The sequence below is a fragment of the Tarenaya hassleriana genome, unplaced genomic scaffold (assembly GCF_000463585.1).
Source record: "Tarenaya hassleriana unplaced genomic scaffold, ASM46358v1 Cleome33, whole genome shotgun sequence".
Lineage (NCBI taxonomy): Eukaryota > Viridiplantae > Streptophyta > Magnoliopsida > Brassicales > Cleomaceae > Tarenaya > Tarenaya hassleriana.
The window spans coordinates 1,026,102-1,052,826 of record NW_010966459.1 but is presented as its reverse complement, the minus strand read 5'-3'; the positions used below and the strand labels follow the sequence as shown (position 1 = coordinate 1,052,826).

At 39.2% G+C, this 26,725-nt stretch overlaps 4 protein-coding genes across 5 annotated transcripts in view; 3 read left to right on the top strand and 1 right to left on the bottom strand.

Annotated features, from left to right (window-relative positions):
• Positions 1–4,050: 4,050 nt before the first annotated feature.
• Positions 4,051–7,240, top strand: LOC104821453 (protein NRT1/ PTR FAMILY 2.11-like). The gene is made up of 4 exons (XM_010552348.1): positions 4,051–4,328; positions 5,149–5,366; positions 5,462–6,021; positions 6,105–7,240. Exons 1-4 carry the CDS (start codon positions 4,202–4,204, stop codon positions 7,009–7,011), a joined length of 1,812 nt encoding a protein of 603 aa, XP_010550650.1. The 5' UTR covers positions 4,051–4,201; the 3' UTR covers positions 7,012–7,240.
• A 97-nt stretch (positions 7,241–7,337) lies between these two features.
• LOC104821452 (ATPase 11, plasma membrane-type) lies at positions 7,338–13,590 on the bottom strand. The gene is made up of 22 exons (XM_010552347.2): positions 13,423–13,590; positions 13,241–13,314; positions 12,998–13,117; positions 12,518–12,616; positions 12,276–12,413; positions 11,978–12,112; positions 11,660–11,839; positions 11,325–11,531; positions 11,011–11,130; positions 10,809–10,928; positions 10,567–10,689; positions 10,367–10,471; positions 10,126–10,270; positions 9,760–9,924; positions 9,430–9,668; positions 9,248–9,280; positions 9,044–9,125; positions 8,710–8,870; positions 8,368–8,553; positions 8,054–8,236; positions 7,786–7,964; positions 7,338–7,706 (listed from the first exon to the last, which is right to left on the bottom strand). Exons 2-22 carry the CDS (start codon positions 13,292–13,294, stop codon positions 7,610–7,612), a joined length of 2,871 nt encoding a protein of 956 aa, XP_010550649.1. The 5' UTR covers positions 13,295–13,314; positions 13,423–13,590; the 3' UTR covers positions 7,338–7,609.
• Positions 13,591–15,952: 2,362 nt separating this feature from the next.
• LOC104821451 (dnaJ homolog subfamily B member 13-like) lies at positions 15,953–19,146 on the top strand. Of its 2 annotated transcripts, none has more exons than XM_010552346.1 (3): positions 15,953–16,576; positions 17,107–17,237; positions 18,207–19,146. In XM_010552346.1, the coding sequence occupies exons 1-3, from the start codon at positions 16,103–16,105 to the stop codon at positions 18,649–18,651; spliced, it is 1,050 nt and encodes a 349-aa protein (XP_010550648.1). In that variant the 5' UTR covers positions 15,953–16,102; the 3' UTR covers positions 18,652–19,146. The 2 variants fall into 2 exon arrangements, with proteins under 2 accessions (XP_010550648.1, XP_010550647.1); XM_010552345.1 differs by having other exon boundaries at positions 15,953–16,589; positions 17,120–17,237.
• Positions 19,147–19,675: 529 nt separating this feature from the next.
• The window catches only part of LOC104821450, an 8,277-nt gene continuing 1,227 nt past the window's right edge, over positions 19,676–26,725 (top strand). Inside the window, exons 1-14 of the mRNA XM_010552344.1 lie at positions 19,676–22,620; positions 22,709–22,837; positions 22,929–23,120; positions 23,210–23,259; positions 23,383–23,683; positions 23,775–23,910; positions 23,988–24,191; positions 24,870–24,965; positions 25,159–25,358; positions 25,467–25,682; positions 25,783–26,058; positions 26,159–26,306; positions 26,390–26,523; positions 26,628–26,714. Coding sequence (XP_010550646.1) covers positions 19,954–22,620; positions 22,709–22,837; positions 22,929–23,120; positions 23,210–23,259; positions 23,383–23,683; positions 23,775–23,910; positions 23,988–24,191; positions 24,870–24,965; positions 25,159–25,358; positions 25,467–25,682; positions 25,783–26,058; positions 26,159–26,306; positions 26,390–26,523; positions 26,628–26,714 — 4,836 coding nt within the window. The 5' untranslated portion in view covers positions 19,676–19,953. The remainder of the gene's footprint in view (positions 22,621–22,708; positions 22,838–22,928; positions 23,121–23,209; positions 23,260–23,382; positions 23,684–23,774; positions 23,911–23,987; positions 24,192–24,869; positions 24,966–25,158; positions 25,359–25,466; positions 25,683–25,782; positions 26,059–26,158; positions 26,307–26,389; positions 26,524–26,627; positions 26,715–26,725) is intronic.

Here is a 26,725-nt window from a genome sequence, read left to right as displayed (position 1 = left end):
GACAAAAAAAAAAAAAAAAACAGTATGGTGACTATTGTATATGGTGGGTCCAACCCCGCAAAATTTGTGGGGGATGTGATACATTGTTGGTAGGTGATAAAATCATATGCCAAATTGGGACAAATATATGGAAATATTCAACGAGTGATTATTACATCTTTTTATTGTGGGAAAACCAAATGTTCCCAAACCACATATATACACATACATCGATCATATCATATATGGAATGTAGAACACACTTTCCACTAGGTTGCTTATTTGGCCGAATAATCGAATCAATCCGAATTGAGAAATATATAATCGTAATCGAACCAAATTTGATAAAAAAACTGAATGATTATGATTTTTTTAAAAACCGAAAAATTAAATCCAAATACGAAATGAATAAAAAAAATAACTGAAAAATTTGTAAATTTCTTTTAAAAAAATCTGTATTTTTGTCGTAATAGAATTTAATATAAACCAAATCGAACCAAATTTAATATAAAAACTGAACGGTTATAATTTTTATAAAACCGAAATAATCGAATCCGAATATATTGTATAATATATGCATAGGTGCACTTTAATATAATGTTTAGAAGCCATTTAAAACTATTATAATTTTTTTTTGGTAAAAAAACTATTATAATATTGAACAACACGGTATAATTTAATTCACCTAATTATATAAAGAAACATTGATGCAAATAGGCAAATATTCGAATCAAATGCGGTTGATTATCATTTGTTTCGTCACATAAATTTATCACTGGTCAACAATATCTATTGCCCGTATCTTATCTTAATGGAAACTGTTAGAAAAAAATGGAATAAAATAATCCAATGATGTAAATTTTTTTTTTGTAATCTTGAATTTCGTGATGGTAATAATTGAATTATATATATATATTGAAAAATCGGTCTATATATAAAATCGTTTAGATGCTAATTTCCTTGGGTGTTTAGTCACTCGTCTAATAGTCAGAATAGCATAATCTCATTGCCCGACATAAATTTAATTGTTTATGATGAAATAATATATGTCATGTTAAATTAATTAACCAAAAATTATAAATATAATCTTTCTACAATCCTACTTATTTTTTTATCAATATATTAAATATAACGGGGTTTAATCTGCAATTTTCGAATTATGGTTTTAACCTTCTCATATTTTAATTATTTCTCTCTCTATTTATATATATATACACACACACACAACTTATTATCCATCGAAAAAATATATTTTTTTTCAACGGTCCATTGAATTTTATTTATAAGATAAGGATTGTTGAATGAAAAAAGCTATAATCATTTGGATATTCAATCGAATCAGTCACCAAACAGATTCGAAGTCAACCAAAGCATCATCATCTATCATTACTTGCAATTTGCAAAGTGAAATGATGGTCCAACCAATAATGGTTTGATTGAGATGGTGAAATATAATCTATTTCTAATCCGATTTAAAATAGTTATTCATGTGTTTTGATACCTTTGAGAGAAACTAATATTATTGTTTAATTAAATTATTGGAGGATAATTTATGTTGTGCGATTCAAATCATATACTTATAAAGTTTAAGAGGACGATATGATTGTAATTTTCTTCTTGTGGGCTGTATTCTTTATTATTTTTGTCAAGCGATGTGAATACGTGGTTCGTCCAATGACGTATTTTAGTGCCGAACCGCATGTGAAGGGCTTTGTCGTCATTATCGTACCAATATGAACACAATCATAAATATCATATATTAATATACAATACAGATAAAAAATATATATTATTGTCGACCGGTTTTATTGCTCCGGTGGTCCATATGTAATACATATATACACAAACGCATATAGAGAGAGATAGAAAGATAAAACTCTTTGTATATTTTACAGGGAAAAAAAAACAGAAACCCTTTTTTCCTAATTTATTTTGTTTTTGTTTATGTATCTAATTATTATATGTAATTTATATAAACATGGAATAAACATGATACATACATACATACATACATACATACATACATACATACATACATACATACATACATACATACATACATACATACATACATACATACATACATACATACATACATACATACATACATACATACATACATACATACATACATACATACATACATACATACATACATACATAACATGGAACATACATACATACATACATACATACATACATACATACATACATACATACATACATACATACATACATACATACATACATACATACATACATACATACATACATGCATGCATACATACATACATACAAACATTGAAGTTTTATTTTCACCGATAAGAATTTAGGCTATGAAATTATTTGAGAGACTTTTGGTCGACGAGCTGGGATTATCCTTAATTATCTGTTATTTCCTATCCTTTGTCTTAATTGACCAGAAATTCAAATATTCTAATTTAAAATTTTAGACGTCTGCATAAATTTTTATCCCAAAGTTTCTTATCAAGTTATAAATATTCACACACACGATAATTATTGTTAATTTCATACATTTGCTTTCGACAAGTCAAAATAGGTGTCAAATTTGTCCACATATACACACACACGCGTTAATTTATTGTTAATTTCATCCATAATTTTTATAAACACGCTAAATCCACAGCATATATATATATATATATATATATATATATCATACACCTAACATATCACGAACGAACCAATGTGGACCCGTCGTATCTTGGTCTTACATGAGCGAACGATTACAAAGGAAAATAAATGAAATTTGTCTTTTTTTTTCATAATTATATAACTAATTAACAACACTAATATCATTCATTCACCAAGACAAAAAAAAAAAAAAAAAACAGTATGGTGACTATTGTATATGGTGGGTCCAACCCCGCAAAATTTGTGGGGGATGTGATACATTGTTGGTAGGTGATAAAATCATATGCCAAATTGGGACAAATATATGGAAATATTCAACGAGTGATTATTACATCTTTTTATTGTGGGAAAACCAAATGTTCCCAAACCACATATATACACATACATCGATCATATCATATATCTAAATCATATATACAATGAGTCTTGTATGCAATTCGTAATATTATTATAGAGATAATTAAGGTTACAAATTGAAAAGTTACATAGTACAAACCATATAATAATTTTTTGTCGTGACCATGGAATTGAACTGTAGTTTATTCAAGATTCTAAGTAACAAGAATGACAATACATTAGCATTGTCTAAAGATAACAGAATAAAAGAATCTTGTGCGGCCGTTGTTAGCATTTAAATTAAGTTATATACACACACACACACACACATATATATATATATATCATATGTTGATAATGCATTGTGCAGTCATAAAATATTCAACGACAAGCTTTTCCCTATGCTATTTAAAATTTATAACATATGATTTCTTCACTATATAGAGATATTCACATTTATTTCGCTGACACATTTCCGACATTTGTCTCCTTAGTGAAACTCAATCCCTTATCTTGCTTCATAATTTATCTTCAACGATTTTGTAAAACTCCGTAATTGGTTATTTAATTATGTAGATAAATATATGATTCTATTTATATACCCTCGCTACCAACAAGTATTGCCTTTTGGCATGACCAATAATAATGCACAGTTATGGGAATTGGCAGCCCATTTATAGAATAATGAAATATAAATCATTAGAAAAATTTTACGCAAAGAAAATAACAATAAAAAACACTCGAAATTTGAAAACTGTAGAGAAAATTATAATAATAAGAAATTAATTGTGGTTAAAAAAATCACATTTTTTTAAGAATTATTTGAGTTAAGATGGACAGAGAGAACATAAACTACAGTGGCTAAAACAGATGAGGGAATCAGCAAAAAAAATATAGAATAATTTTGTTATTAAACACAAAGCATGATTTATTAACCCCAAAATCGAATTTTATTTAAAAAAAAAAGAAAAAGAAAAAGAAAACAGAGTTCAGAGGTCCCTTTCACGACAAATTTTTAACAATTTCACATTTCCGTGTGGAGATTCCGACATTTTCATCTCCGACTTCATCTTCTTCTCTCTCTCTCTTCCCCCACAATATAAATAAGAGACAGGTGCAAGCAGATGCAGACACAGAGTCATCCTCCACCGAGACAAGACGGATAAGAACAATCTCCACGACAACAACAACTGGTGTAAGAGAGAGAGAGGGAGAGAGAATCTCTGATAATATGGAGAGAAAAGCCCTCGAGGTCGAGACTAATCACAAACCCTCCGACGGCAATGGCGGCTCTGCGGCCGAGGAGTTGCCGGAGAAAGTCGTCTACAGAGGGTGGAAAGTCATGCCCTTTATTATTGGTATGGTTTTTTTCTTTCGGACCCTTTTCCCCTTTTTTTTCTTGCGACTGTTTCTTTTTTTTTTTTTTTTAAAGTTTTTCCTTTTTTTCCTCGTGGAGTTTAGAGACGACAAAAAGGTATTTAAACGAAACGAGGGTTTCAAGTTCGACCTTTCCTTCTTGTTCTTTCCTCTTCCATTTGTCCGAGAACCCAACAGACGGAGGAGAGATCTCGAACTGGAGTTCTTATCGTGTGTATGGGCAGAACAATTGAAACAGAGCTCGTCAAGATTTCAGCTTTTGATGAAACCCAGTTCAAAATATCTTCAGCACTCATCTTTTATCGAATCATTTGTGTGGATAATCCACAAAATTTCAGTAGCTAAGATGATCTTAGTTTGAGGATTTGTGGTCCGCTGTTACTTAGGAAGCCATCTAATGGATAAAACGATTGATATTTTGAGCAGATGGGTTGTTTTCCTGAGTTTACTCGAGCGTCGGGATCGGATCTGTGGATCAACCCTTTCCTTTTGTTAATCCTCGAATTTAATAAGTTTTTTTTATAAATATTTTAATCGCCTACAAATCACGCGTTTACCCTCACTTTGTGTCTGAAATCAAAGACTTTTCCTTGCTCAAGACAAATATGGTTTACTAAGGACACAGCAACTACAGATTCATATGAAACCAAACCCATAACCATGAAATTTATGAACTAATCAGATGTAAAGAATGAAACTTTATGGAAACCCATGTTGGTTCTGATGATGAAATTCAATTATGAGAAACATTGCATCATTTTTGGATCTGAGGAGAGTTTTTTCTTGTGTGGGTTGGAACAGGGAATGAGACATTCGAGAAGCTGGGGATAATAGGGACGTTATCGAACCTCCTGGTGTATCTTACGTCAGTCTTTAACATGAAGAGCATTACAGCAGCGACTCTCATCAATGCCTTCAGTGGCACCATCAGCTTCGGAACTTTCATCGCCGCTTTTCTCTGCGACACTTACTTCGGCCGTTACAAGACACTCACTGTCGCTGTCATCGCTTGTTTTCTGGTAATGATCCCCCTTTCAGAAGCTTTCATGGGTGTTTGATTGTTTTCTGTTCTGAAGTTCTCAAGGGTTTCTTGTCTGTTTTTCCTTCCTTGAAGGGATCACTGGCGATACAACTAACAGCTGCAATCCCATCTCTACACCCAACTCCTTGCGGGACGAAGCAGGGAAGCGAATGTCAGGGGCCAAATGCCGGGCAGATAGCGTTTTTGTTGATGGGTTTGGGATTTCTCGTGGTAGGAGCCGGTGGTATCAGACCATGCAACTTAGCCTTTGGAGCCGATCAGTTTAACCCGAAAACCGAGTCAGGGAAAAGAGGGGTCGACACTTTCTTCAACTGGTACTTCTTCACCTTCACGTTCGCTCAGATCGTGTCCTTGACGCTGATTGTGTATGTACAGTCCAACGTTAGCTGGACCATCGGTCTAGCCATCCCGGCTATTCTCATGTTCCTGGCCTGTCTCATCTTCTTTGCGGGTGATAAAATGTACGTGAAAGTGAAAGCGTCTGGTAGTCCTTTGGCCGGTATAACTCAAGTTATAGTGGTTGCTGTCAAGAAGCGGGGATTGAAGCCGGTGAAGCAGCCCTGGCTTAATCTCTTCAACTACATTCCGCCAAAGTACGCTAACTCGAGCCTTGGATACACCGCCCAGTTCACGTAAGTTTTTCTTTCGAAGATTCTCTGAAACATTTGATGTTTTCCAGCTCGTTTTCTGAGATATTCTCTGCGATTTTTGGCAGGTTTCTTGACAAAGCGGCGATCTTGACCCCCGAGGACAGGTTAAACCCTGATGGGTCGCCGGCCGAGCCATGGAAGCTCTGTACAATGCAGCAAGTCGAGGAAATGAAATGCATTCTGAGAGTTCTCCCGATCTGGTTTGCAGCCGCGATTTACTTCCTAGCCATAACTCAGCAGATGACGTATCCAGTGTTCCAGGCTCTTCAGAGCGACAGGCGGCTAGGCTCTTTGGACTTCCAGATCCCGGCTGCCACCTACGTCGTGTTCTTGATGACAGGAATGACGGTTTTCATCGTAATTTACGACCGTCTCTTTGTCCCGTTCATGAGAAGGCTCACGGGAAAGGACACCGGGATCACAATCTTACAGAGGATGGGAACTGGTATAGCATTTGCAGTGGTGAGCATGGTGGTCTCGGGGATCGTGGAAGAACGGAGGAGGACCATAGCGTTGACAAAGCCGACGCTCGGGATGGCTCCCCGAAAGGGCGCAATCTCGTCCTTCTCGGGGCTATGGCTGATCCCACAACTCACCATTGCAGGAATTGCAGAGGCATTCATGGCCATTGGGCAGATGGAGTTCTACTACAAGCAATTCCCCGAGAACATGAGAAGTTTCGCGGGTTCTATCTTCTACGTGGGGACGGGAATCTCGGGTTACTTAAGCAGCTTCTTGATATCGACGGTCCATAAAACGACAAGGAAAACGCCAACGGGAAACTGGTTGGCTGAAGATCTGAACAAGGGAAGATTAGATTACTACTATTTCATGATTGCAGGGATTCTAGCAGTAAACTTTGCATATTTCTTGGTCATGGCCAAGTGGTATAGGTATAAAGGCAGTGAAGAGCAGATATATGAGACAAATGGAGATACCACCAAGAACCAGCAGGACAAGATCTCTGTCTGATGACACTGAGTTTCAATGTCCCGTAATCTTCATTCTCAGACTTATTTTTTGGTCGTCTCTCTCTCTCTCTCTCTCTCTCTCTCTCTCTCTCTCTCTCTCTCTCTCTCTCTCTCAAAAGTCGTTTTTCCTCTCTTGTTGTAATGTCTTCTCGTGGTAGAGAAGTGGGATTATATTAACCAAACCCATATTATGTATGGAAGAAATAAAAAGTGGTGTCCATTATATCTTACGTTTAATGTCCAATTACTTCAAACAAGATCAAAATTCATATTTGGATATTTTGTTAAAATATAATCCGATAAGATACTGAGAAAATTTAAACTAAATTAAAAAAAAAAAACATTAACCAACAGTTTCCAAACTGTACGATGTTTGAGTATTCTGTCTCATCAAAAGGACTAACCATTCAGACAATATATGCAAATGTATGTTTATGTATTCACGAGCTTTTTCAGATACTTGAAAACTAAAAAACCAAACGCACGTATTTATAACACCAAAGATATCGATCTGACGTGCCGAAACTTGCCTGACGTAACTTCAGAACGATCGAGGTGGTTTGAGCCGGGAGATTTCGGGGAAGACGGGGGAGTGTTTCTCAGACAGTGTAGGCTTGTTGAATGGTTTCGATATCGAGCCCCTTCAGTCGAACCACCGATTCAACGTGACCCTTCAGCGTGTGAAGTTCCCGCAACCTTTTCAAAGAGAACAGTGATCAAAGTCACGATGAAAAGAGAGAGATCGAAAGATCGAGAGAGAGATCAAGAGAGTTACCGAGCGATTTCGGCTCGTCTCTTGGCTTCTTCAGCCATCTGGTTAAGCTCGTGGACATGGGTTCGCTCAGTGAACATCTTAGTATCCGGTGGCTGCAGCCCATGCAACGTCCTCTGGGCGTGAGCCCATTGAAGCTCCCTTTGTTCTTTCCCGAAGTCCTTCTTCCTTGTGAACGCGATCTATTGAACACAATCCAACTAACTGCTCTCAGACCACCGCTGGAATCTCGAGTAGAAAAGAGAGAATCTTTACGAAAAAAGAAACGTACCCTTTGTTCGATAACAAGGTCCCAAGCTCGGCCACTAAGTGCATAGCGGATGAAGAACTTGATGAGATCGAGAGGGATGTAGAATATGATGTTGTAAAGCCATATGACTCCGGCCCATCCCCACCCAATCCCTTCTATTGCAGCAAAGCTCCAGTTTGCGTATACCGCAATTAGTGTAGCAATCTGTTTGAAAGAAAAATGGTTAGAGAACGATGAAACAAATGTTGCAAGAAATATAAATGACCAGAGAAGTTTGCCCGCTGAATCTTTTCGATACCCGAATGAGCAATCGGTAAGTATTATGGCGAACTTACCAACTGGGCGATGATAAAGGCTATCACGAGCAATAAACCAGGACGTTCGACATAAGACCAACTCCGTGACCGTGTGACAAATATAAGTGCCTGACTTATAATGCTAACTTGCAGGTAAATCGCAGAGGCAAGCTTCCGGAAATCATCATGAGCTGTTTTCTCAAGTGTCGAAACTCCAAACACTCGCTGAAATGCAAATATGAAATTTCGGTCGAAAAAGATGCAGAAAAAGAAGGAATTTCCTATTTGTTAACACCTAGAGTTGAGTTCAAACAAGAGTAAAGATAGGAAAATATTCAGATGAGAGTAAGATTTCCGGGGAGGAGGAGAATGAGAATATACCGGGAAGAAATTGGTTTTGTAAGCAATCCAGAAAAATATAACAGTCATCATGGCCATGTAGCTCCCGAAAACAATGCCAGTGGTGAAAATCTCGGCCAGCTTCCAGCTATCTGGAAGAGGTGAAGGTTTCACCCTGTCCTTCGATATTGTCATAATTGTACCTGAAACCTCAGAAAACTCAAGAATCAATCTAATATAACAAATGCGAAAAAAATACTAAACAAACAAATCAAAATCTCGATAAGTCAAATATTTAGATCATGATAGTAAAACCACTGATGTTTTCTCGTGAGATGGGCATATCGATCATAAAGTAGAGATGTTAGGTACGAACCATCGTTCAGAATGGCAATGATAAGAACCATGAAGGGTGGGAAGTCAAATCTCCATATGAGAGCCAGAAGCATAAACCCAAGCTGTAATTGCATAGAACAAAGGTCCAGATTAGCTTAAAAGCGCATGAAACTTAAGTTGAAATGGGAAACCAGAGAAAGATAATAGTTAAAAACCGAAGAAAGAAGATCATATCTCAACATACCACAATACGGATGGTGATGGAAACTGCATAGATCTGTGCAGAATAAACGAAAACCAACCAACATAAATTAATCAATTTACCGAGCAACAGATTAACAGGAAATGTATGCATCGAACAAGATTCATGGTCTGGAAGAGGAAGTATTCCAGAGATTAGGAAGAAAATATGTAAAACACACTCACAGTATAATTTTTCATCCTCTGGAAGATAGCACGACTGGTTAAGACAGCGCTAATGATGACACTAAGGCCAGGTTCGGTAAGAACGATATCTGAAGCACTACGGGCTGCATCGGTTGCATCAGCAACCGCAATGCCGATGTCAGCCTTTTTGAGGGCAGGTGCATCATTCACACCATCACCTGTCATTCCACATATATGCTTCCTTGCCTGTAACCTCTTCACTATCTCGTATTTGTGCTCTGCAAAATATCACAGGGAGGAAATCAGTAAAGATTCTTGAGTTGAACTCCGTTCAAATAAAGCTTCTCGAGATGAAGACGAAAAACTTACCAGGGAATACACCAGCAAATCCATCGGCTTTCTCAATCAGGTCATCGACGGGTAAAGCAGAAATGGACTCATCCTTGTTCTGTCCAAGCAGAGCAGATGAAGGGTACATGTTGGTCCCCATCCCCAAACGACGTCCCGTCTCTTTTCCTATAGCCAGTTGGTCTCCTAAAGAAAGGAAAACCCAAAAAAAAAAACACTTTTATTCAGGTAAATAGAAGACAAGATCATCAAAATCATGGAGAAAGAATCAAGAAGTTATCTTGGTAACGAATATCAAGAACGAATAAAGGTCAGATAGCGATATCAAGAAACAAGAACAGATTTTTGTATGAGTATGGAAATCTTGAGTAGAACCCGAAAACTTACCTGTAATCATTTTAACATTAACCCCAAGATTTAAAGCCCTCCTAATAGTCTCAGCACTGTCGTGCCTAGGCGGGTCAAAAAGAGGCATGAGACCCACGAATTGCCAAGGACCTCCACTACTCTCCTTCCTTCCTTCCGGAACTTCCTGAATAAAGACAAAGAACATTCAACCTTAAATTTTTTATGTAAAAGATCATTGCTTGATGCCTTAAGGAAACTTAGGAGGTCGAACTCCAGCTACCTGGCATGCCACAGCAAGTGACCGTAAACCGCGTTCAGCAAATTTGTCAATAACAGCATGAACTCTTCGTTCAATCTCTGACTTGTTGTGTGCAAGATTTAGGATCTGAAACATTTGTAATATAAGTATCTGTTTAGACTATGCTCTACTGAAAAAAATAAAGAGGATAGAAGAAACAAATTGGTGAAAAAAGGGCTTACTTGTTCAGGGGCACCTTTGCTGACTCTATGCATTTTACCATCACTGTCAATATATGTTAGAGCTGTTCTCTTATCGGTAGGGTTGAAGGGAAGAAAGTGAACCTCATGAATTCCAGCCCGCGCCTATGGAAGACACAGACCAGAAGGACCAAAGAAGCAAAACAGAAACAGAGATATGATATTAGAAGACATCAAAATTTAAGAACAATTTTTGAGGGAAAGATGGGGTTTTAGCCACATACTTCTTTAGGATCAGCAAGCATTCCAACAATGGCAGCATCTATTGCATCTTGGTTCTCCACTCTAGAGGCTTGGGCAGCCATCAGGACAACAGTATCCGCATCTATTCCTTTCATGAACACCTATACGCCAGAAGCTTGTGCCCATTCAGAAACATCGTCAAAATTCAGGATTCTTGGGCAAAGGCATTCATCCGTACATTACCTCGATAAGGTTTTTGTCAACAGTGAGTTTATTCAATGTTAAGGTACCAGTCTTGTCGCTGCAGAGCACATCCATGCCGGCCATTTCCTCAATCGCAGTCATTCTCTTAGTGATTGCACCCTGTGCCAGAAATGCTCAACTTTCAGTACAAAAAAGTTAAGATAGAAGATCACCAAGCTCCAATATATTATCCAATGTCAATCATGTTCAAACTTCATATCATAACTAGTGAAGAAAAAAACTTTTCTCTCATAGATAGTGGAAAAAAGGGGCTAAAACCATGAGAAATGGACTGCGAATTGTATATGTCTAACCTGCTGAGATAACCTGTGAGAGCCGATAGCCATAGTGACAGACAGAACCGTAGGCATGGCAATAGGAATTCCACCGATGAGAAGCACAAGAAGGTTATCAATTCCAGGTCGGTATGCCCGGTGTTGAATTGGATACATAACAATGATCTCGATGATCATTCCCACAGCGATAGAACATATGCAAAAGTTCCCAATGGCAGTTAAGACCTGTATATGAATCAGAAAGAACAAAATAAATTACTCATGTATAAATAATAGAACACAAGAAAACCCGAGAAAAAGCCTTAAACTAGGTAAGATGACAAATTCCAGTAAAGATGCTAGAGAATGCATGCCTTTTGAAAGTGGCCAACTTGGTTGGTGGTATCAACAAGATGGGCAGCCTTTCCAAAGAATGTATGGACGCCGGTAGCAATGACAACTGCTTCGATTTCTCCCTGTTTGCAAGTAGATCCGGAATACACACCATCCCCAGGACCTTTGGTCACCGGGAGCGATTCACCGGTAAGAGCAGACTACAGAACAGAAGGTTCATCACAATATCAGAAGTGAGAAGAGATTGAAAGCATTACCCATTAATTAACCAAAAATTAAAGCTCTAACATCTGCTGCTGCAGTATAACGGGCAATCAAAATGGTGGTTAGAATCAAACCTGATCGATCTTAAGGGGATCGCCCTCAAGAAGACGTGCATCAGCCGGAATGATATCCCCAAGTTTGATGCTGATTATGTCACCGGGGACAAGAATTGCAGCGTCTTGCTCGCTCCACCTTCCATCTCGAAGAACCTTAAGAACAATTGCAAGAATAGAAATAGAAAACATATATTACATAAAGAAAAAGCATAACGTTAGCTGAAACTAAAACACTGAAACCACACAACAAGATATAATAATGTAACAATTGTAACCTAGGCATCAAATTGTAATCAAGGCATAAGAAAGCTAGAACCTTAGCTTTTGGGGCAAGACGGGCCATGAGAGCAGCGGCAGCATTTCCAGCATTGTTCTCCTCGATAAAACTAATGGTGGAGTTTATCACCAGTAGGGTGATAATACCAACAAAGTCTTGCCAATCAGGAGGTTTTCCCTGGCAATCATAATCATAACAAGGACCAAAGAAGACATAAAAAAGAGCTCCGATAATATAATTTTCTCAAAGAAAATGGATGTAAGAAGGTCGGATATGCTCACTCCTCCATTAGCAAGGGCAATGGCCATGATGGCAGCAGCTTCCATGACCCAGGAAAGAGGGTTCCACATGAAACCTAAAAATTTCAGAAATTTGCTCTCCTACAAAAAACAATAACAAAGAAATGGCGGCATACTTAAGAACATAGAACTTCATTCACCTCAAAAATGGCAAATTCAGAGGCAAACCCCTAAAAAGATCCAAACTTTGGTCCTAACGGAAGGCAACCAGAAGCAAAGCGAGTGTGTATAACATATAACTTCATAAAGAAAAAATCAAATTCAGGGGGGAGAGCTCAAGAAGTTTAAGTGCAGAAATCTCCCAAGGAAATAGCCGGAAGAAGATATAAATGATTTGGCAAAAATTTCAGAAACACGGAAGAAATTAGATCAAAAGGAAAAACAAAGAGTGAACTGAAAGGGCTACCTTCATAACTCCCCAAAGAAAACATGGAAATGACAGAAAGCAAACAAAATCTGCACCTTTTTCTCTTCGAGCTTGTTATGGCCGAAGAGGGCAAGTCTCTCATCAGCAGCTTGTGTAGTGAGACCATCCTTGCTGCATCTCAGATTCTCGAAAACTTCTTCGATTGGCACATTTTCCTGCACATCCCAGAAGAGAGAAAAAAAAAGGCTGAGACTTTCTTTTTTCTCTGACAGATTTTGATGTAACACCCACACAGAAATACCCAGAGGAAATCAAAAGGTTTTGAGCAGATCTGTTACCAGATCCACGGCTTCCTTCAAGACAGCCTCAAGAACTTCAGTCTTGTCCCCCATGTTTGGCTGCTCAGTGCTCGCTGCAAGAAAAACAGACATAACATATCAGAAACCCATATATTCAGAAAACCGCCATGGATGAACCACCTGAAACTCGAGGAAAAAACCCCCAGAAAAATCATGAATACCCAGTCGCAAAAACTTGATCTTGAGATTATCTTCGAGTCGGTTCTTCTTCCTCTCTTTCTCAAAACATGGAAAAATAATGAGAAACGGGAAAAGAAAACAAAGACAGGAGGATGGGAAACCGCTGAGGTTAGTGGTAGAGCGAGAGCTAAATCAGCTAACACTCTCCGACCTCCTCATAAATCATTATATTATTTATCCTTTCCCGTCCAATTTTTTTCCTTCATTTTTGTTCTTTTATTTAATTAACTATTTTCGTAGTTTTATTTCCAAAAACTTAAAATAGAATAATCGGAAATGGGTATATATATAAATAAATAAATTACTGTTCTTTGCACCTTCTTTGTACGTTACAGACAATACGTTCATAAATGCAACTAAAGCCTTTCATTTTATATATTTTTTGTTCTTTTTTTAATTAACTATTTTCGTAGTTTTATTTCCAAAACCTTAAAATAGAATAATCGGAAATGAGAATATCAATGAATAAATTACTGTTCTTTGCACCTTATTTGTAAGTTACAAATAATGAATGAGTGGTTCATAAATGCAACAAAACCTTTCATTTATTATTATTATTTTTTAAATTTGGAGTTTCAATTTCGGCTTCACAACGCACATGCGTGTGTTGCCCTTACTACTGCCACTGTTTTTAGAGAGGATGCGAATAATTTTTATTTAATTATAATTTTAAAATTTTTAATGAAAACGTTAATTGCACGCGCCGGTTTTTCAAGTCAATTGGTCAAGTTGTCTGCTTGAATTTTTGTCTAAGGAACTAAGAAAAAATAACTTTATTTTATTTTATTTTCCGTAAAAAAATCTATTTGGACAAAACCAGAGCGAAGGACCGGGGAACATAAGTCATCTACGGATGATATCTATCTTTGACTCATCGGTCCGTAATTCATTGAATACTCCGTCACTCGTTTTATTTTATATAAGAAAAAAACTCTAATATCCCGACCTTGTAATAAAAAACTTGGATATTGTTTTCTCATGCATTTATTATCCGACACGCATATCAAGACACATGATATATATATATATATGCGCCTGTTTTCTACGTGAATGATGGACCCAATTAAATGTAATATAAATTCTTTTAATTGATACAGAAAACAGGTCGCTGCTGACAATATAAATTCAGACGATACACACACACACACACACATGCATATGTATATACATTTCCCCTCGATCTCGTAGATATTAAACTCAATTCCATTTTCAATTGCCGCGAAAAACCTAGAGTGGTTCACCGAACTATGCATAGATGCACACGTTACTATAATTAGTAATTTCAGTAATATAATTAATTTGGCTGATAATCCTTTACCTTCGGGCAAAAAAAGGTTAATAAAGGGCGGGACCCGCGAGAGCAAAAATACATGTGCATGAAACGGGGGTGTGGGGCCCACGGGGACATGTGGCACGTGTCGGGGTCGGTTGGAATTAGGTGTCTCCGTTTTGGCACGACGCCAGAATTATCAAAGCAGGAGGCCCAACCCACGTGACTCCCTCTCTCCCCTCTTTTCTTTTTCTTTTTTTTTTTTAAAGGTACCGTTTCCGTACGGTACCCGTCCGTAGAACAGGACACTCCACTCGTCCACTCTGTTATCTCTTTTTTTATTTATTTAATAAAATTTAAAAGTTAAATCGCATGTTGTAATTATATAAAGTTTGTTGCTTTTGAACCAAAACCCAAAAAAGGTTATGGCTTTTAGTTTTTGTTTTCTTATTGGAATTTGACGTATGCACGCAACTGTACATATATCTTGTTGGGTTAGAGGTGTAGAGCGCACTCTCTTAATTATATCAATCGAATTAAATTAAATAAATATGGAGAGTCCATGTTACCTTTCATCTTTGTCACCTGTAATCTTCTAGTAGCGTTAGTTGCATAAAATTACAGATTTTTAATATGCAAGACTATAAATATATGAATTGGGTGTGTGTGTGAAATTTTATGGATTGGACCGGTTTGTGGCCGGTTATGTATCGTCTTGTGGGCCCTATCCGCTCTATTGCAATCCTTTCATGGGCTTTGTTGCAGATTAGTTTTTCCTCTGACAAGGCCCACAAATCGGACCATATAAATCGACAGAAAACAATATCATAATCAGAAAGCATCGTCATCGTTACCATTTTGAATACGCGAATGGACCCAATTAAATGTTATTATTATTATTATTATTATAAGTTTTGTACGTGCCCATTTAGTACCATGCCACGACATCCATATTATAATAGGTTGTGTTATATATTGTTGGACTATCGATTATTTAGAGTCTAACACGTAACTAAATCAATCTATTCATTAAGCATGATTTGTTTCTATATATATAGTAAGATATTTTTGACATTATGAAACGGTCCACGTCAGATAATTGGATTTTCAAACGCTAAATCCCATTCGCCAGCCGCACGTTTCCGTCTATGACGTGGTACCCACGTCATTTAACAGAAAAATAAAATAACATAAAATGAATTAATAAATTTATTTACGAAATACGCCACATACGTATATACTGTCCCTCCCTCCCCTCCGCGAGCTTTCCGTTCTCTTTGTTCTCCCATTTATCAGGCGACCGCGGACCACCGTGAACGGCCGGGAAGTTCACGACGGCGGGCGATACATACGCCTATACATACGGATTGACAAGACAGAGAGACAGAGAGATGGGGGTCGATTACTACAACATTCTGAAGGTGAATCACAACGCGACGGATGAGGATCTGAAGAAAGCCTACAAACGTCTCGCTATGATCTGGCATCCCGACAAGAATCCCTCGGCGCGGCGGCCTGAGGCAGAGGCCAAGTTCAAGCAGATCTCCGAGGCTTACGACGTCCTCTCCGACCCGAAGAAGCGGCAGATCTACGATCTCTACGGCGAGGAAGGCCTCAAATCGGGCCAATTCCCGCCATCCACCGCCTCCTCCTCGTCCTCCGCCGCGTCTTCCTCGTCCCGCGCGTCGCCGCACTTCAACGTCCACCACCCGCATCGGCAGCATCCTCCGAACGCGGCGTCGTTTCGTTTCAACCCGAGGGACGCGGAGGATATCTACGCCGAGTTCTTTGGATCCGACGGCGGCGGCGGCGGCGGGAGAGGAAACAGGGGTTATAAGGACGGGTACTTTAAGAACGGCGGCGGCGGCGGTCACTATGGTGCTATTTATTATTATTATTTTTTAAATTTGGAGTTTCAATTTCGGCTTCACAACGCACATGCGTGTGTTGCCCTTACTACTGCCACTGTTTTTAGAGAGGATGCGAATAATTTTTATTTAATTATAATTTTAAAATTTTTAATGAAAACGTTAATTGCACGCGCCGGTTTTTCAAGTCAATTGGTCAAGTTGTCTGCTTGAATTTTTGTCTAAGGAACTAAGAAAAAATAACTTTATTTTATTTTATTTTCCGTAAAAAAATCTATTTGGACAAAACCAGAGCGAAGGACCGGGGAACATAAGTCATCTACGGATGATATCTATCTTTGACTCATCGGTCCGTAATTCATTGAATACTCCGTCACTCGTTTTATTTTATATAAGAAAAAAACTCTAATATCCCGACCTTGTAATAAAAAACTTGGATATTGTTTTCTCATGCATTTATTATCCGACACGCATATCAAGACACATGATATATATATATATATGCGCCTGTTTTCTACGTGAATGATGGCGGTCACTATGGTGCTGAAACGAGGAAAGCGCCTGCCGTGGAGAATCCATTGCTATGTAGCTTGGAGGACTTGTACAAGGGTGCTAAGAAGAAGATGAGGATCTCCAGAAATGTCTATGATACCTCTGGGTATGTTTGCTTTCTGATTTTTTTCTCTTCCTCCTCATTGTTTATACAATCTTAGGAAGCCGAGGGAAGAATCAGGAGCTAGATGCATTCCTTTAGGCACTGATATCGCGGAAGAACCGCGGGTGAAGATTAGGATCGAATGTAACAGTAAGGAATCCTTTTAGTCGAATTCATGAACTCATGCAGGAACAAGATTACGCGTATGGTGGATGGTTAGTGTATTGATAGAGTCTGAATAACTTGTTCACATCTGATGTTGGGATCTGGTAGAGGTTAGAAGACAGGAAATCTTTTTAACGAGCCACTCTTTATCTATTCCTAAGCAGAGCCTCTGAACAATGATAGATTTACACGGGCAGTGCCATTTTCTCTGATGGGAATACATTATTACCAAATCTAGAAACTGCTGTTTAGAAAAGGGTACTTTGTTCTCCCGCTATGGTAAAGTATTGGGAGTTTTACAGAGCAACAAACAATCCAGCCGAACGAAGCAAATTGACGGCTAACTTATGTTTTTATTCTGGAATGAAGGGATTAGGCAGTGTTATCAACAGAGGAAGACATAATAAATCACGAAAGATGGCATTTTTTAATGCAAAATTTTCATGTTTAATGTTGCATCACTGATCAAGTTAAGCCCTTATTCAGGCAAGACCAGGAAATGCTCCTGCTTTGAGATTATTATATGCCCTTCTCCTTATTGTAGGTATATATAGTGAAGGCCATTATGCATGTCGATGAGTTCTGTCCTAAAGTTTGTGTATGAGGGAACTTGAACATATGAAACATGATCACTGTAGAGAACAGATTGTAGTTATGCTTCTGAGAGATAACATCCAGAGGGCAATGGTGTATGAACAAGTCCAGATAATTTCTCATATTTCAAGGATCCCATTGCTTGCTCTAATCGCGTGACCCAAATATTTCGATCTGTATCTTACTATCTCATATCTTTCCTTCTTCTTGCAGTAAGATGAGGACTGTCGAGGAGATATTGACCATTGAAATAAAGCCTGGGTGGAAGAAAGGCACGAAGATCACGTTTCCGGACAAAGGCAATGAGGAGCCAGGAGTCATACCAGCAGATCTCATATTTGTGGTAGAAGAGAAACAACATTCTGTTTACAAGAGAGATGGTAATGATCTTGTAGCCAACCTGGAGGTAACATTACTTGAAGCACTGACCGGTAAAACCCTTGAGCTCATCACCCTCGACGGAAGGAATCTCATGATCCCACTAACCGATATCGTCAAGCCAGATTATGAGATCGTTGTTCCAAATGAAGGGATGCCAATCTCTAAAGAACCCGGAAAAAAGGGAAATTTGAGAATAAAGCTCAGTGTGAGATATCCATCAAGGCTCACACCAGAGCAGAAATCCGAGCTCAAGAGAGTTCTTGGTGGGGTTTCATAAGTTGAATGTTGCAGCAAAGAAAGAGAGTTTGATGTTGGACTGGATGTAGATAGCAAATTGAAGAGCTAGATTGTGAATGGTAGGAAGAATTTCTTCTAGGGCTCGGTTCAAATCCATGGTAAGCCTCTTCCATTTTGCTGGATTTCCGGGTTTGAAGAGTTAGATTGTGAATGGTAGGAAGAACTTCTTGTAGGGCTCGGTACGAATCCATGGTAAGTCTTCTTCTTCTTTCTTCTTCTTGCTGAATTTCCGGGTTTGATTTAAGCAAAGGCTGAGAGACAAGAAGGAGCTTGCTGTTTTGTTTCTTCAACTCGAAGCAAAACACGAGCTTGTCTTTCTCCCACCTGTTTACAGATTCATTCATTCTTTTTTTTCTTTCTGTCATTCTGTTTTCTTGGGGGTCTTGCCATTGAAAAACGCATACACTCTGTAATCGCCCTTGTTATTCTTGTACTTGTGCTCTTTTAATATATTTGATTTCATGTCTAAGCATCATGGTCCGATGGTACAATTCATGCCATGTCATTATAATCCTATGCGTGTTTAATGCTTTTAACATCATCCTCTCTCTCTCTCTCTCTCTTCTCTCTGGAAGTCAATTTCATGATATCAAGACAACTCAAAGTTGGTGTCGAATTTGTGTGATCTCTATGGCAATTACAATTGTAAAATAAAGGATCCCACAAAATACATAAAACTATAAATATGACAAATACTAAGTTAGATAAAACATCCATTCAAGCTTATGCTTCCTAATCTTGGTTAGAGCCATGACGAATTAATTAATAAAAAAAGCCTCAAATTAAATAACATGTAGTCCAATCTTTAAGCATAAATTATTTGTCGAGAAATCGATTTCTTAACTCAACCTACCAAAAATATAGGCAAAAACGAAACCCCATCAAAGTTTTGGGGTTAATATGTAAATACCTGATAATCAAGGTGCGTGATCGAAAATTCACAAATTAGTATATACGATTACGATCCCTTCCCTTAATCACTCTTATGCTTCCTTTTGGTTTTTTGGTTTTCTCGTCCTCCGCCATCGAACTCCAACACAGACACCACAACGACTCCTCCACTCTCTCTCTCTCTCCGATTTCGCTACCGATCCTCCGCCGTGCTAGCCGCCGGAATCTTCGAACGACGTCTTCCGTTCTCAGTTTCCGATTTGACCCTGCATTTCAACGAGTAAGTCTCTCTTCGTCCATTTGCTGAGGCGTATATACACACAGACGTGTGTATATGTACACATCTGTGTATTCTTCATGTCGATTGGTTTTTTTCTGAGCTGAATCGTGGATGGGTCATAAGAAGAAAAACCCCGCGCCTCGCCCCAAGCAATCGCCGGCGGATGCGGCGGCGGCGACGACGGCGACTCCTTCCAGTGCGGTGGAGTCCGACCCTTCCGATATTCCGGTCGGTGCGCTCAATAGGCGCCAAGGTTCCCAACGCGGCGTGAGGACAGAACCGTCGGATTCGGCTAAGGAGGTTTCGTCTTATTCTGTGATCAAGCTCGAGTGCGAGAAGGCGCTGACGTCATTTCGGCGAGGGAGCTATAACAAGGCGATTCGGCTCATGAAGGAATCTTGCTCTCGCCACCAAGATTCTGCCCTGATCCACCGGGTTCAGGGCACTTTGTGCGTCAAGGTTGCTTCAGTCTACGAAGATCCAGCTACTAAACAGAGGTTTTTGCGTAATGCCATTGATTCGGCTAGAAAAGCTGTGGAACTTTCGCCCAACTCAATTGAGTTTGGGCATTTCTACGCGAACCTGCTCTATGAGGCTGCCAATGATGGCAAAGAGTATGAGGAGGTCGTGCAAGAGTGCCAACGGGCACTTTCGATAGAGAATCCGATAGATCCTGCTAAGGAGAGCCTTCAAGATGAGAGTCAGCAGAAGATATCGTCCGCTGAGGCCCGTGTAGCTCATGTTCAGGATGAGCTCAGGTCGCTGATACAAAAATCTAATATAGCTTCATTATCCACATGGATGAAAAACCTAAGTAATGGGGAAGAGAAGTTTCGGTTGATTCCCATTAGGAGAATAGCTGAGGATCCAATGGAGAGTAGGTTGGTTCAGACCAGGAGACCAAATGAGATTAAGAAAGCTACTAAGACTCCTGAAGAGAGGAGGAAGGAGATTGAAGTGAGGGTGGCAGCAGCTAGGTTGCTGCAGCAGAAGTCTGAGTCTTCTCCCCTACAGGATGAAGGAAATAGTAACAACAAGGTATCAGATTCGGCATTAGGTTCTGGACAGAGAGGTGGGGAGAGGTCGAAGCATGGGAACTCGAGGAAAAATGGCTCCACAACTGAGAGGAGCGATTGGGTTAGGTCGTACTGGGATTCTATGAGCAACCAAATGAAGAGAGACTTGCTTAGGGTTAAGGTTAGTGACGTTAAGGGTCACTTTAGTTTGTTTAAGGATGGACAAGCGAACGAGATTATTACCGAAGCTTTGTCCTTCTATGAATGTAACAAGACATGGAGGTTCTGGGTTTGCTGCCGGTGCAATGAGAAATTTACGGATGCTGAGTCTCATATGCAGCATGTCGTGCAGGAGCATATGGGGAACGAGCTGCCGAAGATGCAAGCGGTTTTGCCTCAAAGCATTGACAATGAGTGGATTGAGATGCTTTTGAATTGCACATGGAAACCATTGGATCTATCAGCTGCAGTTCAAATGCTTGGCAATCGGCCAAAACGCCCAAATTCTGAGCTTTATGAGTTAAACTCTAGAGATAACATGGATTGCAGTGACAACTGTTTCAAGGATGCATGGGATTCTTCACCTGAGAAGGAAAACCTAGGGGTCGCTTGCAGCTTTAGAACCAGAGACAGCAGCAGCTGTGGCGAGAACTTCAATGTTGGTGTTAATGGGACTGAAGGGGATCAGGTGTCATTTTCATTTCCTCCTGATGGGTGGCCGTTATCCAATGATCCTGAATGTGCAAAGCTCCTGGAAAAAGTTCGTGCAGCATTTGAGCTCCTTATAAGATACAAATATTTGGCCGCTAGCCATCTTAACAAGGTCATTCAGTTTACTCTGGATGAACTTCACAATCTAGCCTCTAGTTCACAGGTCTTGAACCGTGGTTTGGAGCAGTCACCCATATGCATATGTCTTTTGGGAGCTCCTCAGCTCAGGAAAATCCTCAAATTCTTGCAGGACCTGGCACATTCCTGTGGATTAAATCGATATGATAAAAGTACACCTAATGATGATGTTAATGGCAGTGGCCAATGTTGTGAACTTGCAGAGGAGATTCTTCTTGATGGCGAAGGTTCATATCTCCTTCTGGATGAAAAGTTGATTGGCACCGAGTGTACCCAAGAGAAGGATATGGGCTCTGCCTCAGATAGTGTAGCCACAGGATGTTCCAGACGCATTGCAAACGGAAACAGTGTCTCTTTTGGTGCAGATGGATTTCTTTCGTGGATCTTCACAGGGCCCTCAAGCGGGGAACAGATAGCGTCGTGGATGCGTACAAAAGAAGAGAAAACGCGTCAAGGACTGGAGATTATGCAGGTTCTCGAGAAGGAGTTTTGTCACCTTCAGAATCTTTGCGAGAGAAAATGTGAGCACTTAAGCTATGAGGAAGCGCTGCAGGTGGTTGAGGGTCTCTGTCTTGAAGAAGGCCGGAAGAGGGAGGCTTCATCAGAATTTGTCCGTGATAGCTATGACATTGTGCTAAGAAAGCGGAGAGAAGAGCTGCTAGAAAGTGACCATGATTTGGTGTTCATCAGTAATAGGTTTGAGTTGGATGCTTTGACAAATGTTTTGAAAGAAGCTGAATCTCTGAATGCCAATCAATTTGGATATGAAGAGTCATACGGCAGTGTGAGCCCTCAACTATGCGATCTGGAATCTGGTGAAGCTGATGAATGGAGGATGAAGGATTCCTTGAATCAGGCTGATACATTCATAGAGATCGCAATTCAAAAACAGAAAGAACAATTGTCTGCTGAGGTAAAATTGTTTTCTTATATGCAATCTCACTGAGAAAATTAGTACTGCCTATCTTCTAAAATGATATTTTGTATGTCTGTTATTGCAGCTTAGCAAAATTGATGCACGGATGATGCGGAATGTGACCGGGATGCAACAATTAGAGCTGAAGCTTGGACCTGTTTCCTCCAATGATTATCAGACAGTGCTGCTGTCTTTGGTGAAGTCCTACATGCGTGTAAGTATCTACGCCATGTCAACTTGACTCTCCTCTCCTTTTGTCAATGTTGATTCTGAAAAAGTGTTTGCATCTTGTTCTATCATTCCAGGCACATTTGGAGGCATTGGCTGAAAAAGATGCCACTGAGAAGTCTGATGCCGCACGGGAGGCATTTCTTGTGGAACTTGCTCTTGATTCTAAGAAGGATGTCAAAAGCAAGAATGATAATTCAAGACATGTACAGGAAAAGTCAAAGGATAAGAAAAAGAATAAAGATAGCAGGAAAACAAAAGATTCAAAGGTTTCAGTTAGAATTGTTTCGGCATCGACTTCATATCTATTTCATGTTTATACCTGTAAGTAGATGTAAATATTTTCTTTTTGTTGCAGACTACTGTTGGCGGTGAGCATCTTTTCAACAATGATTCAGTTGAGCACAGGTGTAAATATGTTCTTTACAAACTATCCAGCGCTGGATGGTGTTTAATCTGGAATGTTTTTCTTCCAAAGTACTGAAAATGAATGATATACTAATTGATCTTCTTGATGATTTCTTGTGACAGATCTTCTCCAGTTGCATCTTACAATGATCATTCCAAGGCTGAAGGTGTTTCCGGAGCTGTTGATACTTTGAAAGAAGAGGACGAGGAATACAGACGCAAAATTGAACTTGAAGAAGAGGCGAGAAAGCTTGAAGAAACTCTAGAGTATCAGAGGCAAATAGAGAATGAAGCTAAACAGAAGCACCTTGCTGAACAACAGAAGAAATACAACTCTCCAGTTCCATTGAAGGATGCTGATGCAGCCTATGATACTGTCTCTGACGATTTAGATGTCCAAGAACAAGAAAAATCCATTAGTGAGGTAAATAAGGTGTTACATCGTGTCTTTGGAACGACTGGGTTGTGTCAAATTTGGAAATACCACTGAAAGGATTTTTGGGTTACTTTTCCAGGAGAATTGGATTCTGAATAATGGGTTACTTGATAACTTGGAAGGCCCCACAGTGAATACAAATGGTATTTTGCAGCCAATTAATTCATCTGTGGCTTATGATGCTGAAAGGGTGCAGCATGGAAAATCTCCAAAAGGTTAGCATTAATCTTGTTATTGTAATATAAGTATGTAATGACAATTTGTGATATTTCAATTCTTGTTCTTGTTGCAGCAATGGCTAATGGAACAGCTACTCAGGCTGGTATTTTGCAATCTGATCAACGGGCGGGAAGGAGGAGTAGACGCCAAAAAGTTTCTAACAAGTTGGTTGATGGAAAATATCAGGTCACACCTCTTGAGAAGGAAAATGGTGATTCTTGTAAACCCGGGACTGGGGGTCATGAGAGACCGTCAGAAATTATACTCAGAAATGGTGGTAGGTCTTTGTTCTCTGGCTCTTAGTTCTGGGTCTTCTCTTGTTTTTGCATGTCTTATGATTGCTATGTGTCGGCAATATTATTGATAGAGGAGATTATTTGACTTGGTTTTTCTCTTTCTTTATTGTTTCTCTCAACTGCTAATTTTCGAACTTGTTAGGTTTGGCAAATGGCCAGTGAACGTACTACTGAACTGCTTTGTCCGGTTGGAACTGCCCTACAGTTAGAACTGTTGGGTAGCTTCTAAATATTTGTAGAGCTGATGACCTACCTAGCTATAAAGATTGCATCTACCAATACACGGTAGAATTTAGTTATGTGATTGCACTGTCTGAATTAATGGTCAAGTTTATAATTGCAGTGTTTTTAAGGGGTCATGGCAGGATGTAGTGGCTGTAATACATTCTTGGGTAATTCCATATTGGTGAAATGATCAGTTTTTCACACCCTTTTTGTATTGCGGTAAAGCATAAGTGGCCTGAACTCAGCTCATAAAGCTGGTGTTAGCCAGGATTGGTGATTTTTGTTCTTCAAATTTCCAGTCTTGCTCATGTAGGAACAACAGTGTTTATGTTGATGTTGCTTTGTGTATATTGATCCTATTCACTTTATGTAAATGTAAAAACATCTCCTAGTATCTTTCATGTTACATGAAATAATTTAACCTGGCGTTTTAGATGTTGGAACAAAAACGTTGAGACAATTACAAGCTGAAGAGGATGAAGAGGAAAGGTTCCAGGCTGACCTTAAAAAAGCAGTGCGCCAAAGCCTTGGTAATTTTTCTGGTTATATATTAAATCTCATAGTTGACTTTTGCAATTGTTCATCACTACCCTTTTGCCAGTAATTAATTCCAGCAACTGCTTAGAACTATCTATTGATCTCTTGTATCTCTGATTTATTTGGAACAAAAGATACTCCCTGCTGTGCTTAAGATATCTGACAACAGACCCGTTTTCAACTCAGATACTTACCAGGCGCTAAGAAAAATGCCATCAAGTGTGAGGACACCTGAGAGAACAGCTCTGGAATTAAACAATGATGTGCTTAAACCTGATGTGATCGTGGGAGAAAAGACTCAGGATTCCGTACATTCGGACGTATTTGGTACTGGTCTTCAAAATGAAGTTGGAGAGTACAATTGCTTTCTGAATGTTATCATACAGGTAACTTCATGCACATAGTGGTTCATATTTCCGGGTATTGTCTATATCAGCTGGCTGGCTTTCAACCATTCTCGTTCCTGAATCCTGATTTCTTTGTTCTATCTCAAGTCTCTATGGCATTTGAGACAGTTTCGAGCTGAATTCTTACGGAGATCAACTCTAGATCATCATCATGTGGGAGATCCTTGTGTTGTCTGCGCGCTGTATGAAATTTTCACAGCTTTAAGCGCTGCTACATCTGAAACACGGAAAGAACCTGTGGCCCCTACATCACTCAGGATAGCTTTAAGCAACCTATATCCAGAGAGCAGTTTCTTCCAAGAGGTAAAAGGCTTTTCTATGGTTTTAAAGTTTTACCCTATGGAATCATCTGTGCTATCATTCCTGTTGAGGAGCCTTAGCTAAGCCCATGTTTTTGTGGCAGGCTCAGATGAACGATGCATCAGAAGTACTTGCAGTAATCTTCGACTGCCTTCATCGGGCATTTGCTCAAGTGTCAAGTGTTTCTGACACAGAATCTTCTGAAAGCAACTGTATGGGTTCATGGGACTGCACAAACCGCACATGTATTGTCCATTCTCTGTTTGGAATGGACATTTTTGAACAAATGAATTGCTTCAGCTGTGGGCTGGAGTCCAGGCATTTGAAGTACACTTCCTTTTTCCATAACATCAATGCTAGCGCTCTACGCACCATGAAGGTAATTTTTTTGGCATTCAAATGCTTGCAAACTTAACACTTTTCAGGAACACATAACGACTAACCAGTAACCCCTTAACTCGATTGTCTTTGCCTAACAGGTTATGTGTGCAGAAAGTTCATTCGAGGAACTTCTAAATTTTGTCGAGATGAACCATCAACTAGCTTGTGATCCTGAAGCTGGTGGGTGTGGGAAACCCAACTATATCCACCACATTCTCTCGACACCACCACATGTTTTTACAACCGGTATATTTCGTGCAATTACTATCTCAGCTCACAAATATTATGCCTTCGAACTTTTAAGATATATTTTCGCCTGGGACTTGCAGTTATGGGCTGGCAAAACACTTGCGAAACTGCAGAAGACATAGTAGCTACTCTGGAAGCCTTGAATACGGAGATAGACATCAGCATCATGTACCGTGGTTTAGACTCTAAGAACACCTACAGCTTAGTTTCAGTGGTGCGTATTTTTTGTTCCCCGTCTTCGTATTTTTCTGATGGTCCTTTTCTGAAAATTTGTTCATGCATCTCACATCTTACTTTCTAACTTTTTGCATTCTTCAGGTGTGCTATTACGGACAACATTATCATTGTTTTGCATACAGTCATGACCATGATCGATGGGTCATGTATGATGACAAAACCGTCAAGGTAAAACTGAA